A 16,872-nucleotide genomic window follows, 5' to 3' on the forward strand; every position below is an offset into this window, starting at 1 on the left:
CAAGAGTCTGAGATGGACGGTTGGTGAGGTGTATACCTCTTTCAGTATCCAGCTAACACAAATGGATTTTTAAATCCTACCCAGTGAGACCTCAGGAATGCGTTGGCATGTGCAGTATGGATGAAGCCCTTTCTGTGTTTGTTTTCCACTAGTGCATGGATCAAAGTGGAACAGCTGAAGCCTTATCATGCTCATAAAGAGGAGATGATAAAGATCAACAAGGGCAAACGGTTCCAGCAAGCTGTGGATGCTGTTGAAGAGTTCCTAAGGAGAGCCAAAGGGAAAGACCAGGTAAGAGAAGAAAGACACAGCACTTCTTCCCTCCAGCATCAGGCAGGGCATGGTTACTAGCAGGTGAAGTGTCACGGGCTCATTCCTTTCCCATGAGATGCTAGCAAGAGAGCAACTGCAGCCCCTGCACTCTACGCCTATGGCTCACCTTTTTGAGGCTCACTTTTTTCTGAGACGTGTTGTTTTTAGGAGGAGTAGCTCAGCTTCAGAGTCCCGCAAAGAGCTTAGGAACACAGCCACCACCTAGCTTTGGGGCTGTAGATAAGTGACATGACTAGCCTTCAGTTCTTTTTTTAAGCTGCCTTTCCAGTGTAAACAGGTGAACAAGGATCCTGTTTCTCAGGGTGGCTGTGAAAACAGTTCACAAAAGTGCTGGGAGCTTTACATGGCCAATGTTGGTGGCATTGGTGGCAGTGGCTGTTGTAGTGGTTATCATTATTATTGTTGAACTTTCAGACATCATCCCACACTTCTGCTGATGACAAGAATCGGCGTAATTCCAGTGAGGAGAGAAGTAGGCCAAACTCAGGTGATGAGAAGCGCAAGCTTAGCCTGTCTGAAGGGAAGGTGAAGAAGAACATGGGAGAAGGAAAGAAGAGGGTGACTTCAGGCTCTGCAGAGAGAGGCTCCAAATGCCTTAAAAGAGCCCAAGAGCAAAGTCCCCGGAAGCGGGGTCGCCCCCCAAAGGATGAGAAGGTTTGTCTTACCACTGTAGCGATCGGGATTAGTGCCTTTTTTGTGTAAAGTATAGCCATGCTCTTAAGTATGACCTTGCTTATCTAGTAGCTGGGAAGTCCTTGCCGTGTTCTATAGATAGAGCAGGAGCAAAAGTGGTTCCCTGAGTTGCTCAGGTCCACAGGCCTGGCTGGGAGAAGGCGAGCAAGAAGGAAGGGAAAACACTGTAGAGGTGAGCGTGCAGCCATGTGAGACAGATTGTGGCACCAGTGTCCCTGTGGAGATAGAGGGGCCAGCAGGTTGGTACAGGCAGGTTGACACTGGTTCACAGAGAACAAGGCAGTACATTCAAGATAGTGGAAGCACTTAGAAAGCTGCTTAAGATCGTTGCGGAGATGGTATTGTGTGCCAAGCTGGGCGTTAGTAATTGCGAGGGCAGGGAAAGTGTCTTGGTGTCAAACAGGAACCCAGAGTCACAGGTATACCCACGAGAGGTAGTAGCATTTCCTGAAAAGAATAGGGAGAGACATGTCGGAGGAAGCGCTCCTTATGAGTTGGCAACTTGGTTATATGGAGAGGTGAAGATGGGAAGAGTAAAGAAGGTGGCTTCAAGCGTCACTCCTAGGAGATAGTATCATTGCTTTCTCACATAATCAAAGGAGAGAGAGCTGGTTCTGTGTTTTGTTTTTTTTGTTTTTTTGGAGAGATTTGGGGCTTGCTGTTATTGTTTATGGAACTAAGGGTAGAACCTAGAGCTTCATCTATGTTAGGCAGGCAATCTACTAGCCTTCAGTTCTTTTTTGAGCGTGATGCATTTGAAGCACAGCCCAGACAATACTAGAGCTGTAGACTTTGGAAACCATCTTAGAGAAAAAAACAGTCTAATCCATAAGACTAGTTGAACTTGTCTTGAGGATGTCAGGAGGGGTACTCCGGCTCAGAGACTGCACTACGAAAAGAATATGTGGTCAGGGTTATAAAGTTGGAAGTGTGGCCAAATGAAACCAGGAGGAAATGGCACATTTCTCACCTTCTGGCTAACAAGTCTTGATTTTCAGGAAGTGGTGGCCTGTGACTTGTGAGAGCACACTGGGAGATGTGCACCCAGGATAAAAAGAGCAGAAGCCAGGTGGCTGACAAACAGTGGTGATAATACTTTGATAAGACACTAGACAGCTGAGCAAGACTGGCGGGTTCAATCAAACACCAGTGAAATAAGGCGCTGAACAACTGAAGCTGCCTTGAGTTTGCAGAAAGAGCAGGAGAGCTCACTGCATCTTGGGACTGGCCTAGTTACATTCCATTGACAGGCTGCCTGGCCAACTGCTGCCAGATTGTCTGATTTTCCTTGAGAGAAGCTGGAAATTCAGAATTGTAAGTGAAACACCCTAAGTTTAAATGTTTGAATCTGACTCACATTTTTGAAACACCTTATGGTTCCAAAAGAATATCTTTGGCTAAGCTCAGCCTGGTCTGCCTATGTGCCCTTTGATTGGAGAAGGTCCTTTACGCTGTCTCAAGACTAAGAAAGCAGAAGGAAGAGAGTAAGGACCCCTGTGACCATGCTCAGGGTGTAGGGAGCTTCAGACAACTGCCAGCCTCAGTGAGTAGGGGACTTTGCAAGGGATGTGTGGTCTGATACAAGTCCCAAAAGATGTATTTTTTTATAGAAACGGAATTGGAGCCATCAGGTATTTTACTGTCTTCCAAATTCATACTGTCTTCATGCAAGTTTCCCACAGACTCCTGGACAGAAACAGCTTCTTTTGGATAAAGAGAAGTACTGGAGAGATTAGGACAAAGGCCCTGTGTTTGGATTATAACCTATGGCTTGCTGCAACTGATTGACCACGGCCAAGTTCCTTTCCCTTGGTTTCCTAGTCCTGTTTTTGGAGCACTCATATGTTTACTTTGAGAATTGAGTGAGTCTATAAGTAGTGTTGAGAATAATCCCTGAAGAAAATGGGCATCAGATCCAAACCCTATGTGGGCTATTTCCAGGATACGAGCCAGGTGTGCAGTGAGAACTGAGGGAGAAAGTCAACTTTAGCTAGCCCTCCCAAGACCCTACCCAAGCTGGCTTCTCCAATCTCAAGGCTTCCCTCAAGCTGGTAATGAGAAGATGTCCACCCTATAACAGGGTGATGTATGTGGGGCATGGGAACTTTTAACCAGGATTCAGTCTAGGAGAACAGCCTACTTTTAGCCACCCCTAGCAGGGTCCTTTCTAGATGTTTTTGGGCTAAATATGTGTTCAGTGCTTCTGGTAGAGTGTCCTGGCACTAGAGTGAGTGATAATCCCGTAGTTCACAGAGCAATTGTCATTTGGCTGGCAGTAAGCAGTAAAGCACGGGCTCCTAGCTGCAGAGTCCCAGGTGAGTGCCATTGCGTTGTGGTTTAATATTCTGCCCCTAAGGATAACTGAAAAGGCTGGCCGTGGTTGCAGAGGTGTCAAATGCTTGCCTACAGACAAGGCTCGGTTTATGTCTAGACTTCTATTTGAGAGCTTGCCTGGAGGCCTGTTCCCATGTGTTGGCTGGAGTCTTTCTTTACTTTTAAGCTGATAACTACAGGTTCAACCTCAGACCACCCCTACAGAGGTGTATTCAGGCCTGTGGCACAGACCCATTCTGTCATCCCTGGAGTGCCACTCTTGCAACTTCAGCTTAAAATGCACCAGCGTGGTGTCAGGTGCTGTGTAGTAACATGATTGGAAGCTTCTATGTTAGCACAGATAAGAGAGTGTAGCTGCCATTGCAGAGCAGTCTTTGGGGCAATACTACACTAGCCTCATCTTTTATTTTTTGTTTTGTTTTGTTTTGTTTGAGACAGGGTTTCTCTGTGTAATGGCCCTGGTTGTCCTGGAACTCTCTTTGGCCTTGGACTCAAAGAGATAGAGATCCACCTGTGTCTGCTTCCTGAGTGCTGGGATTAAAGGAATGTCCTACCACACCCGGCACTAGCCTCTCTATTAGACAGATGCTTATTAGGTAGCTTCACCACAGACTACATGTCCAGAGAGAAAGCCCAAGAGAAAGACATGGCCACTCTCAGGAAGAGAGATAGCCACTTTTTAAATACATACTCAGCTTCATCTGCATACCAACATGAATCCCAGTGTTGAGTAAGTGGACAGAACAGCCAAGGAGAACACACTTGTAATAGCACCAATCCTGGGTCCAAAATGCTGAAATTTAAGTTGTTTTGTATAATATTTTTTCTTTTTTTCTTTTTTCCTGAGACAGAGTTTCTCTGTGTAGCCCTGGCTGTCCTGAACTCACTTTGTAGACCAGGCTGGCCTCGAACTCACAGTGATCCACCTGCCTCTGCCTCCCAAGTGCTGGGATTAAAGGCGTGTACCACCACTGCCCGGCTATTTTTTCTTTTGATTGGTTGTTTTTTGGTGTGTGGTTTGGTTTGGTTTTGGTGTATATTTTGAGACAGGGTCTCACTATGTAGCCTTGGTTGGCCTTGAACTGTGTAGACCAGGCTGCCCTCAAACTCAAAGAGATATGTCTGTGTCTGCCTCACAGGAGGTTAGGATCAAAAGTATATGTGTCAGCACTCAGGAGGCAGAGGCAGGTAGATAGATGTGGGTTCAAGGCCAGTCTGGTCTACAAAGCAAGTCCAGGACAGCCAAGGCTACACAGAAAAACTCTGTCTTGGGAAGAAAAAAAAAAAAAAAAAAAAAAAACCAACAAAAACAAAAGTGTTTGTCAGGGCTAGAGAGATGTCTCAGAGGTTAAGAGTACTGCCTGCTCTTCTAAAGGTCCTGAGTTCAATTCCCAGCAACCATATAGTGGCTCACAACCATCTATAATGTGAGAACTGGTGCCCTCTTCCTGCATGCAAAAACACTATATATGTAATAAGTAAATCTTTCACTGGGCATGGTGGCACACGCCTTTAACCCTAGCACTCCCAAGGCAGAGGCAGGTGGATCACTGTGAGTTTGAGACCAGCCTGGTATACAAAGTGAGTCCAGGACAGACTCACAGAGAAACTCTGTCTCGGGGTAGGGGTGTGTGTGTGTGTCACCATTCCTGGAAGTTTGAATTTTTTGTTTGTTTGTTTGTTTTATTTATCAAGACAGTGTTTTTCAATGTAGCCCTGGCTGTCCGGGGACTCATTCTGTAGGTCATGATGGTCTCAAGCTCACAGAGATCCACCTGCCTCTGCCTCCCTGAGTGCTGGGATTACAGGTGCAGGCCACCACACCCTGCAAGTTTGAGTTTTTAATCTGTCTCCCAATAAAGCTCTCTGTACCTCAGTTTTTTGGTTTTTTGTTGTTTTTTGTTTTGTTTTGTTTTGTTTGTAAAAGGAAGGCAATATTAGTTCTTCACTGTAATAGGGGTTACATGAGACCATATATGTAAATTGGTACTAAGGCAATTATTGAAACCTTTGCTGTCATTGTAATCAACATTACCTTCAAATGGGGAAAGGTACAGAGAAGTCAAATAAAGCTACTTTGATGAGGAGATCTTTCCATAATGCCCTAGAGTGAGCCTGTGAGTCAAGTAGACATGATGGAAGAGCATCCCCAGTAATACAGAAGTCCTGAGGAGGCTCATCTTTGGGGTATCTGGGATGGGGGATGAAGTACTGATAAGCTAAAGAAGGGAAAGGGAAGGGAATTAGGACTTGGCCAGTGATGTGTGTAGAGTAAAGTGTCTGACTGTAGAGTGCTCTCTAAAGTTTACACAGCAAACTTTAGCTGTGAGAAGTAGGGAGCTGCCTTTGGAAAGATATGCTAAAGTCTGACTGGAGCTGATTCGACTGCATGGGCCCAGAGAGGGGGCAGGAGATGCAGTTTACAGCTGCCTGCTAACTGTGATGATGGTGTGGTGGCCAGTTGGGTCTAAGTGACGAGGGGAAAGGTGGCTTTATAATGGCAAAGCAGTGACCACTGCCCTTTGAGTCAAGGGGAAATGAAAGTAGCAGAGGAGGAGGCCTGGCGTCAGTGGGTAGAACAGTGTCACAGCAGTGGTGGAGTGTTTGCAGGCACGGGAACATTCACTCTGCTACCCCGCTACAGTAGGTGAAGTATCAGGTATTATCACAGTGGTAGGAGGAGCCAGGCTGCATTTGTACAAGGGAATGGTGCACAGACCATGCATCATAACTTTTAAATCTGGGTAGGTCTCCTCAACAGTACCATGCAGTTGTTTTTGTTTTCTGAAGACAAGGTAGATTCCATTTGAGGCCACTGGTAGTGATTACTACTTGCCATAAAAAATTTTCCTGTGACTTGCTAGCAGCTTCCTAATTAACCTTCATCTTTGTGACATGACTGCATGAGCAGGCTTTGTTATTACAAGATTGGAAAAGACAGCTTACTGTGTTGGCAGGAAGCAGTTGCCCATTTTCTCCCACTTAGAGCCTTGCCCAGGGTATTGGCTTGAACTTACATTTAGATCGAGACACTTGCCAGCAGCTTAGTTCAGGACTGAGTGTGGCCAATAGGGAAGCAAAGTATCCTGATGCTCTCTCTGCCTTTCTCCTGTAGGACCTCACCATCCCTGAGTCTAGCACTGTAAAGGGGATGATGGCTGGACCAATGGCCGCATTTAAATGGCAGCCAACTGCGAGTGAGGTAAAGAACTTTTCCTACTGGTAGGACTGGGCACAATGTCAGAACAAGTACGCAGCAGATTTTTGTGGCCATGCTGTGTAATCCTCTTTCCTCTTTTCCCCCTTTCTGGTTGTTTGGTTTTGTTTTATTGGAAAACAGTACAAAAGTCTAGGAGGTAAAAAAAAATGAAAGCTTCTATCCTCAGGGTGCTCAGTGTTTTAGGTTATGCTTCCAAGCAGTCTGCCTGCTGAGCATCATCTGTGGGATTATAGACCCACAGTCATTCTCATTGTCTGGGGTAAGATTGCTTTTGTGTTTATTGTAAATACTCTCTCTTCCATAAATACTTCTCCCCCCCCCCTTTTTTTGGGGGGGTTGCACTACCCCTTCTTGGGGAGGTGTTTTTTCTTGGGAGGGTTAAAAAAGAGGTTATTTTGTCTTGTGACAGCATTTCTCTAGGTAGTCCATGCCGGCCTCAAACTGAAGATCCTTCCACCTCGGATACCCGGGTGCTGGGATTACAAACATGTAATCAAGCTCAGCTAATGCAGCTGATGTTCAGTAGCCTGAGGTCGCACTGGCTCCACTTTGCCTTCATCTGGTGCTAGCGTACTTGTGAACAGCTGTGGATAGCTATGGTCATAGCCACTGTAATCAGAATTGACCCCAGCAAGCCGAGCCCGACAAGGATCTGGCCTCAGACTCAGGAGAACAGTGCTCTGAAACTAGAAGAGTCCTGGAATTGTTGTGGCTTATGCAGCCAGGCCAACTGCATGGCTGGTGAATGCTTAGCACTAAAATGCTGGAGAGCTTTATAAGATTATTCCAGAGTTACTAGAGCGATTGAGCTTAACCTGCAGAAGCATCTTTCTGTACTTGAATCCAGTTTTTCTTAGCTAGAGTGGCAGTTGTTATGGAAGGCCAGAGCCAGCAGAGGCTGAAGCAGGAGGGTCACAATTCATGTCCCATCTGAATGGCCAAGTAAGTTGAATGCCAACCTGAATAACTTAGATACTATCTCAAAAAGTAAAAAATGGCAGCTTTCAAGAAGCAAAAGGCAGGTGGCTCTCTGTGTGTTTGAGCCCAACCAGAGCTATAAAGTGAGAGCATCTTTAAAACAAAAAACAAAAAGCCTGAGAAAGAAGGCTTAGAGGTGGGACTAGGTGGTAGAATACTTGCCAGCATGGGCCAGGGCCTAGATTTAGTCCCTAGTGCAGGAAATAAAAAATGATGGGTGGTAGTAGTACACCTTTAAGCCCAGCACTCAGGATGAAGAGGCAGGAGGATATCTATGAGTTTGAAGCCAGCCTGGTCTACAGAGCAAGTCCCAGGCCCTGTCTCAAAAAAAAAAAAAAGACATTTTAGAAATAGAAGTTTCCCGACATCTGTGAAGGAGACTTGGTTGGAAAGCCATGCATCAGACGAGTCCTTTTCTAGGCGAGAGGAAGTAATGGTAGAAAGCAGCTGGGCTGATCTCCTTGTCTTCCAATTTCAGCCAGTCAAAGATGCAGATCCTCATTTCCATCATTTTCTGCTGAGCCAAACAGAAAAGGTGAGTGCTCACTTGGGGCAGACTTGTTTATGAATGCCATACAACAAGCTAAGTGACAGTGTGGGCCCATGAGGAAATCAGGTGACAGTGAAATTAAAAATAAACAAACAAACAAAAAAAGAGCCGGACTTGGCGGCACACGCCTTTAATCCCAGCACTGGGGAGGCAGAGGTAGGTGGATCTTTTTGAGTTTGGGGCCAGCCTGGTCTACAAAGTGAGTCCAGGACAGCCAGGGCTACAAGAGGAACTCTATCTCAAAATAAAATAAAATAAATAAAAATTTAAAGATAAACAAGAAAGCTTTACAACGCAGCCACTTGTGCTGCTAAGGTGTCAGCAGTTGTCTTCAGAGTCTCAGGCAGGAGGGGCTGGACATGCAGGCTGTCCATGTCCAAGAGATTGCGCAGGCTCCCTGATGCTACATCCTGTGTCTGTGGTCAGAATGACTTCCCATCCCTGTTGCTATAGCAGGAAGTTTAACTAATGTTGTGAGGCCAGGGGCTGAGCCAAACTTTGCAAACACCCTAAAGCCGTGGGTGGTTTTAGAGGTGGGCAGATTGGCTTTCCAGCCCAGCTCTACTGACCAATTCCAAAATAAGGAAAATAAGTTGACCCCTCTGATGCTCAGAGTTAGACAAAGACATGCGAAGAGCTACATGCAATACTGAGGTAATGAGTATTTCCTCTGAATTTGATAGAGTTACACAACAAAGAAATGTTGTGTGTTAATAGGTGGTCTCTGTTTCTCCCTCTTTACCAGCCAGCTGTCTGTTACCAGGCCATCACAAAGAAGCTGAAAATCTGTGAAGAGGTGTGTAGGCTCCCTGCCTTCAGACTTGCACCTCACCGTGCTCTCCCTGCGGGCGAACGGCTGGATGATTATTGTGCTCTGTCTCCCTAGGAAACTGGTTCCACCTCTATCCAGGCAGCAGACAGCACAGCAGTGAATGGCAGCATCACACCCACAGACAAAAAGTAAGGCTTTGAAAGAGGAGGCCTCGTGGAGGCTCTGGATTCTGTTAGAGCTGGGGAGGTGGCACCAAGGGAGCCCTGAAGGGCTGTGTCCAAACCACTAATACTAATTTAGGAACAGTTCACCTCTCCAAGGTGAAAGTTGTCATCCCCCAACAGCCTCCCCATGGAGTCCTCCCTCGGGAATAGGCTCAGGGCTCGGTTCCCCAATTGTCAGTGTCTGAGCAGCTGCTTCAGAGGTTCTCTGAGCCTCCTGAGGATAGCTTGTAAAGCATTGTCTCAGGTATCCATCCTGGATAGGGCTTCTCACTTGCTAGAAGGTGCAGGCCTAGGATCCCTTGATGCCACTGCTAGTCTGGAACCACTCTTGAAAATTTGGCTCAGTAGACCCATGATGGGAGCTCTTATATTAGTCGTGGAGAGAGACATGAAGGTTTTTGGAATAAAGCCTTTTGTCTTGCCTTACCCATTTCTCCCTGTTGTCACCCCTTAATCCTTCTGTGCACTTGCCAGCCGCTTTCCGCCGTGCCTAGACTGTGGGCCCCAACCCTTCCACAGACTTGCCTTGCTACTTCATTGTGAGTCAGGTGAGCCTGCGGTCATTTGGTGGCAAGGGTTTCTTTACTAATAGAGTATGTTGTGAGCAATATAACAAGAATGAATATACAGACTAAACTTAGTATATCTTTTGACGCTTCAAACTATTGTACTCCCCTCTGCAGTGTGCAAACAATAGAAGCTAATCAAAGGGGAGCTACAGCCCAGAGGTAGCTGTGCATACCTGGCGATCCCAGCACTTAGGACTCTGGGGCAGAGAAGGATTAAGACCAGCATAGTGCTAAGGAGTTAAGTCCTCATATTCTTACCCAAGACCTTGACTGCCTCTCAAGGCAACTCTTTCTTAACCTGAGTTTGAAGTCAGCCACAAAGCAACTGATCCATATGAACCCATAGACATAGAGACTATTGGACTGTCACTTGAGCCATGTTGGAGATCCAGTACTTCATTCATAGGTCTATGGGGTTTTCTAAAACAGAGGGAAAAATAATTACCCTGTCTTGATGGGCATTCATAGGGGAAATTGCACCACACAAGAGAGCTGTGAGTGTCAGAAGCCTCAGCATAAAACCTAGTGCTCAGAGAACCCTGTTTTGTTGAGGAAGGTGATGGCTTTGATTCAGATTATGTTGTATGTGCTAGGACAGAGAATGTTGAGTGCTGGGTATTTCTGCAATAGTAAGGGGAGCCTCCAAATAAATCATTTTTCCAAGGGTGCCTGCAGGCGAGATTACAGAAAAACCAAAAGTATGGAGAAGCTGCACGGCATTTTGATATGGAATCTGCAGAGTGTTGAGAGCTGAGAGAAAAACAAAATAGAAAACAAGAAAATAGTGGAATTTCTGAAAGAAAAAAGGCATTATTTAACAATTGCACCTTGGAAGAAAAGCTGGAAGTGTGTAAAAACCAACTGGGTCCTGGCACTTGGGAGGCTGACACAGGGACATTGCTGTTAAGTTGAGGCTACTGAGCTACATACCTGGCCAGGCTGGGCTGCAAAGCGAGACCATATCTCAATTTTTAAAAAGGGGGCGGGGAGCTCTGAGGAGATGGCTCTGTTTCTCCTGACCTAAATTCAGTTCCTAGTACCTACATGAAAATGTCAGGAATGGCTCAGAGGTTAAGAGCACTGTCTGTTCTTCGAAAGGTCCTGAGTTCAATTCCCAGCACTCACATGGTGACTCACAACCATCTATAATGAGATCTGATGCCCTCTTCTAGCATGAAGGCACACATGAAAGCAGAACATGTATACATAATAAATATTTTAAAAAGAAAATGTCAGGCATGGTGGTACATATCTCTAGTCTCAGTGCTAGGGACAAACAGGTAGGTCACTGGGGCTCACTGACCAGCCACCTTCACCTGCTTAGCAAGTTTCAGGCCAGTGAGAACCTTGTCTCCAAAAACAGGCGGTGATGTCTGAGGAATGACACTCAGCATTATCTTCTGCCCTATACACTCATAAAATACAAGAACCAGAAAAGACATTTAGGCAAGACGAAGCTCTCTGTACACGTATGTAAAGGTAGCAGGAATAGCAAGCAGCCCCACTGAGCTCTCCAGTGGCAGGAAGGAGTACATAGAGGAAGGTAAAGGTAGACAGAATTGGCTGTCTGCCGTTCAGTCACAGAGAATCATGATGGGTTGAGAAGAAAGCACTGGGAACAAGGCTTTGGAGAATGTAGGTAGGTAGGCCAAGCGTGGGAGCCTGGGAAAACAGATGTCAGGGAGGCATGGGTACATACCAGTCCTAGCACCTGCATTGTCGAGATTGCCTGGCTCTCAACACTATGTCTGTGGTTTGTGCATTTTGACACATTATAGTGGTCTGAAAGTCCAGTGCTCAGGGTTGCTGATCAGGTAGCCATTCAAGAGCTGAAGATAGTGCTATGCTTTGTTAGTCGAGTGGAGGTAGAAGCTCAGACACACTATCAGAGCATAAAGGAGGGCCCCAATTGGAAGACTTGCCATGAGCCATGAAAGTCGTTCTTTGGTCTCTTGTGGTTAAAGATTTAGTCGTGGCCATGTGCATTTAGGGACCCTTACCGACCATCTAGGAGAGGAAGAGGGACAGTGCTGGGCTAAGGTTGTAGCTCAGTGGGAAAGCGTTTGCCTAACATAAAACTCCCCTTGGTTTGAAAACCAGTGACATAAAAGAAAAAGGAACGTTGCCTCTTGTTCTGCATGATGGATATGCCTTTGCCTGAACCGATCAATCTGTCTCTTGCAGGATAGGATTTCTGGGCCTTGGCTTAATGGGAAGTGGCATCGTCTCCAACTTGCTAAAAATGGGTCACACAGTTACTGTCTGGAACCGGACTGCAGAGAAAGTAAGTATTAAGGATAAGGTTTGTCAGGCCTTGGGAGGCGGGGTAACCGAGGGTAGACATCTCTGTCTCTACTCGGGGTTCTTCACCCAGTAAGTCAAGTGCTGAGCTTAGTCCAGGCAGAAGTAGATATAGGATGGTATTATAAAATTTTAACTATTTAAAGCTACTCAAGGTGTAGCCAGACATGATGACACATGTCTGCAATTACAGCACTTAGGAAGTTGAGGCATAAGGATTGCCATGCATTCATTCTAGGCTAGCCTGCATTATACAGGACGTCCCAGGCCACAGTGAGACCTTTTCTCAAAAATACAAATAAGCCTGCCTTGGTGACACGTGCACATCTTTAATCCCAGTACTCGGGAGGCAGAGGCAGGTGGGTCTGTGGGAGTTTGAGGCCCGCAAGTTATAGGATAGCCAGGACTGTGTAGAGAGAGGTTGTCTCAAAGCAACAACAACAACAAAAAAGTCTGGAAAGACAGCTCAGCAGTTAAAGAGTAGATACTGCTCTTCCAGAGGTCTAGAGTTTAGTTACCAGGATATATATACATTAGGTGGCTCACAACCACCTGTAACTCCAGCAGATCCAATACCTCCTACTGGCTTCTGGCCATCCGTGCTCATGTGTCCATAAACACATATACATAAAAAAATAAAATCTTTTTTTAAAAATGCAAATAGCAATAGCAACAGAAATGCCCATTGCTATAAAATGAAGTGTACTCCATTACATGGAGCATGTGGGCAGACCACTTTCGTCCTTTGTAACCATCACACCATATCTGTGATATGGCCCATGCTGAGCAGGTTGAGCAGCCCGGCATTCTGCACTAAAAACTGCTGCAGGAAACAAGAACATTGTTTCTGCATGGAGTGAAGGACCAGAAAAGTACTCCCTCTTGAGACACATGATATGCTTGAGCCTTGTGAATAATAAATAACTTCAGGGCTGATTGCTGAAGGAGACATTGGAGCTGAATGTTGGCAAAATATTAACAAAAATGAAGGTTAACAAAAAATATCATAAGGGCTAGGTGTGGTGGTATATGCCTTTGATCCTGACAGATACACACACACACACACACACACACAAAAGAAAGAAAGCAACTCTTGAACTGTAGGCAAGTCTGGCCAGCCAGGGCTACATAATAAAAACTTGTCTCAAAACAAAATATTTTACGATCTGAAGTGTGGCTCAGTTTTAGAGCAAGGCCCTGGTTCTCTCCCCAGTACCTCTCTCTACTCCCTAAATTGATTTTGCTGTATGAGGTGCTTCTCAGAATGTAAAAATGATTGGGGTTTTGTGGGGAGCCTCGGGCAGTGGGCTCCAAAGGCCGTGCCCTCTTGTTAGACATAGGTGTTGAGCATTGGGTAGATGTACTGCAGTCTGTTGGTTCCAGCATTTTCCTCAAGATTGCAGTTGCTGCAGGTGAGGGAAAGCAGAGTGTCTGGGCATGTGTGGTAGCAGGGACACTTCCCTTTAATAGAAGTGCCTCTGACTGCCTTTTTTTTTTTTTTTTTTTTTTAAATGGGAAATAATGGACAAGAGATTGAAGCATCTAAGAATTGAGTCAGGTGGGCCCAAATTCAAGTCACAGATGTGCTGTTTATCTTCCTTGGCAAGAGACACTGCCTGTCTTCCCCCCATCCCCCCTCCCCCCATAGCAGAGTGGGAGCACCTGCTTCATAGAGGCTAGAAATCGACAGTTGTCAGCTTTGAAGTACTCAGCACAAGACCTGGCAAGAGACTACAGTGAAAAGTCATTTAGACCGAGCGGTGGTGGCACACACCTTTAATCCCAGCACTTGGGAGGCAGAGGCAGACAGGTTGTTGTGAGTTTGAGGCCAGCCTGGTCTACAAAGTGAGTCCAGGACAGCCAAGGCTACACAGAGAAACCATGTCACAAAAACAAAAAAGAGTCATTTAGTCCTGTAGTGATCCCCTTGGAATTTCTTTGAAGGCTATTGATAGTAACTATCTTTTGGCTGGGCATAGTGTTCCTTGCTTTCAAGCCCAGCATTTGGAAGGCAGAGACAGGGAGATTTCTGTCAACAGAGGCCAGCCTGGTCTAAATAGAAAGTTATAAGCCAACCAGGGCTACATAGTGAGTTGCTGTCTTACACATATATGCACGCACACTTTTTTTAAAGTCTTTTAGGCCAGGCATGGTGGTGTGCACCTTTGATCCCAGCACTGGGAGACAGAGATAGGCAGATTACTGTGAGTTTGAGGCCATCCTGAAGCCTGGTCTACAAAGTGAGTTCCAGGACAGCCAAGGCTACACAGAGAAACCCTGCCTTGGGGGGGGGGGAAAGTCTTTTGGTACTGGGGCGATGGCTCAGTAGTGAAGGAAGGTGCTTGCCACCAATTCTGAACACCTGTCCTGAATTTGATCACCAGGCCCCATGTTGTAGAAGGAGGGCCTCTTTCATGGTGTCCTCTAACTGTGACCTACATATTCACCTACACACATCACTAAGTAAATAATTGTAAAAGCAAGAATAAAGTTTTTGAATAGTCCTCTGGCCAGGTACAGTGGCACATGCCTGTAGTCCCAGGTGCTCAGGAGGCTGAGGTAAGAGGATCTCTCAAGGCCAGACTGACTGTATAACACAGTGAGTCTATCAAAATGACAACAAAATAGAGTGATCTTCCAGTGCTTATGAAATAATAAAAAGGAACCATGGTTTTAATTTTCAGAAAAGAAAGAGTAAAATTGAGTTATAATGAATCGTGCATTAGGCAGAAGGATCACCAGCCTGGGCCACCTAGCAAATTGAAAACCAACCTGGTGCCAGGCATGGTGGTGCACGCCTGGTCTACAAAGCGAGTCCAGGACAGTCAAGATAACATAGAGGAACCCCTGTCTCGGGGAAAAAAAAAGAGAGAAGAAGAAAGAAAACCAACCTGAGCTACAGAATCAGACATTGTCCAAACAAAAATTGTTAAGGGTACATGGTGGGCTAGAGAAATGACTCAACAGTTAATAGTTCTTGCAAAGGACCAGCATTCAGTTCTCAGTGCCCTTATGGTGACTCACAGCTGTCTATGTCTATGTTAAGGCATCTGACTGAGAGACACCCTCTTCTGGCCTTTGATGACACCAGGCACACATATGGTATACAGACATATATTCAGGCAAGGGGACAAATGGTTCTCCTGTTGTTGTCATGTCCACTGTTCTTTGCAGTAAATATACGAAGTAGAGCTGTTTTCTCTCTAAAATACAGTTGGGGTTGGGCTAGTCTTACTAACTTGCTTGCTGTGCAATGAAAGTCTAAGTTCAAATCACCTGATACTCACATAAAAGCTGGGCATTTACAATTATTTTTTAATTAAAATTGGGGCCAGTTTAGGAAGACACTAGATGTTGATCTCTGGCCTCTGCATGCATATACACGTGAGTTCACACATGTGTGTACCAATAAGCACACACACACAAGTAACAAAAATTATTTTAAAATTCAAAAGAGTGGGCACTCAGGGAGAACTCTCTTACTTAGCCTAGAAACAAAACCTACAGCCTCATTCCCAGCTGGCTGCCATAGAACTCTAAGGCCCAGAAGTAGACTAGACAACAGTGACTCCAGCAAAGGCAGCTTTACAAGTCAGGGAGGAGTGGCACAGACTGACCAAAGAAGCATCTTCAGGACATTTGTAAAGACCATCTATAAGCAATCAAAACTCACTGAAGAAAAAGGTAAATATGGGGGCTGGAGAGAGAGCTCAGTGGTTAGGAGCACTTAGGTAACTCTTCCAGGACTCTCAAAGAGTTGAGTGTCCAACAACCATGGGGTGGCTCACACCATCTCTAGTGGAATTTGATTCCCTCTTCTGGTGTGGATGAAGACAGCACTCATATACATAAAAACATGAATTTTTTTTTTTTTTAAAGAAAACGATTAGTTTTTTGTTTCTTAAGTTTTGTTTTTTGAGGCAGGGTTTCTCTGGGTAGCCCTGGCTTTGCCTAAAACTCTGTAGATGGTACTGACCTTGAGCTCACAGAGATCCACCTTCTGCCTCCTGAGTGCTAGGATTAAAGCTGTGCACCACTACAACTGGCCTTAAGATTTTATTTTTATTTTATGTGTATGAATGTTTTGTCTGCATGTATATATGTATACTACAGGCATGCCTGGTGTCCGTGGAGTTCAGAAGAGAGTGTTGGAACCTCTGGAACTGGAGTTAACAGAGGTTGTGAGCTGCCATGTGGGTGCTGGGAATCAAATCCAAGTCCTTTGGAAAAACAGCAAATGTTCATAACCACTGATCCACCTCTACAGGTCTAGATTCATAGTTATTGAATAATAGCTCTTCCCATAACAAAAATTGGACAGTATTGAGTGTCCACCAACTGGTGAGACTTGTGGCGGGACAATAAGAAAAGGGAAGGCTGACAACTGCGTCAGTCTCACAACCCACGTACAGGAGAACTGTGCTCCAGCATTATTCTGTGACCTTTACATGTGTACACACATGCACACAAAATTAATTCAAGTTTTGTTTTGTTTTTTTCAAGACAGAGTTTCTCTTATACTCCTGGCTGTCATTTTTTTTACGAGTTCTGGAGAAATGGCTCAGTGGTCTTGCAGAGGATCCAGTTTCAGTTCCAGAACCCCTCTGGTGGCTTACAAACATCCATAGCTCCAGTTCCAGGGAATCTGACACCTTCTTCTGAGCACTAAGGGCACCAGGCACACATGTGGTAGAAATAAATATATGTAGGCAAAACCCTCATACATAGAAAACATTTTTTAAAATAAACTTAATTTTTGTTGTTGTTATTTTGTTGTTGTTTGGTTTGGTTTGGTTTTTTAAGACAGGGTTTCTCTGTTTGGCCCTGGGTATCCTGGGCTCCCTCTGTAGACCAGGCTGGCTTCAAACTTGGAGATTTGCCTGTCTCTGCCTCCCGAG

The 16,872-nt window shown here is 45.4% G+C and overlaps 1 protein-coding gene across 6 annotated transcripts in view; it reads left to right on the forward strand.

Moving 5' to 3' along the window:
• Nucleotides 1-16,872, forward strand: part of Glyr1 (glyoxylate reductase 1 homolog) — a 40,314-nt gene that overhangs the window by 13,182 nt on the left and 10,260 nt on the right. For 2 of the 6 annotated variants that reach the window (XM_051168239.1, XM_051168240.1), the window contains exons 4-10: nucleotides 153-291; nucleotides 748-987; nucleotides 6,476-6,562; nucleotides 8,037-8,093; nucleotides 8,854-8,904; nucleotides 8,995-9,068; nucleotides 11,858-11,957. In XM_051168239.1, the coding sequence (XP_051024196.1) occupies nucleotides 153-291; nucleotides 748-987; nucleotides 6,476-6,562; nucleotides 8,037-8,093; nucleotides 8,854-8,904; nucleotides 8,995-9,068; nucleotides 11,858-11,957 (748 nt within the window). The remainder of the gene's footprint in view (nucleotides 1-152; nucleotides 292-747; nucleotides 988-6,475; nucleotides 6,563-8,036; nucleotides 8,094-8,853; nucleotides 8,905-8,994; nucleotides 9,069-11,857; nucleotides 11,958-16,872) is intronic. The other 4 variants (XM_051168242.1, XM_051168243.1, XM_051168241.1 and 1 more) reach the window with 3 other exon arrangements.

This window comes from Acomys russatus, chromosome 25 (assembly GCF_903995435.1).
Source record: "Acomys russatus chromosome 25, mAcoRus1.1, whole genome shotgun sequence".
Classification (NCBI taxonomy): Eukaryota; Metazoa; Chordata; class Mammalia; order Rodentia; family Muridae; genus Acomys; species Acomys russatus.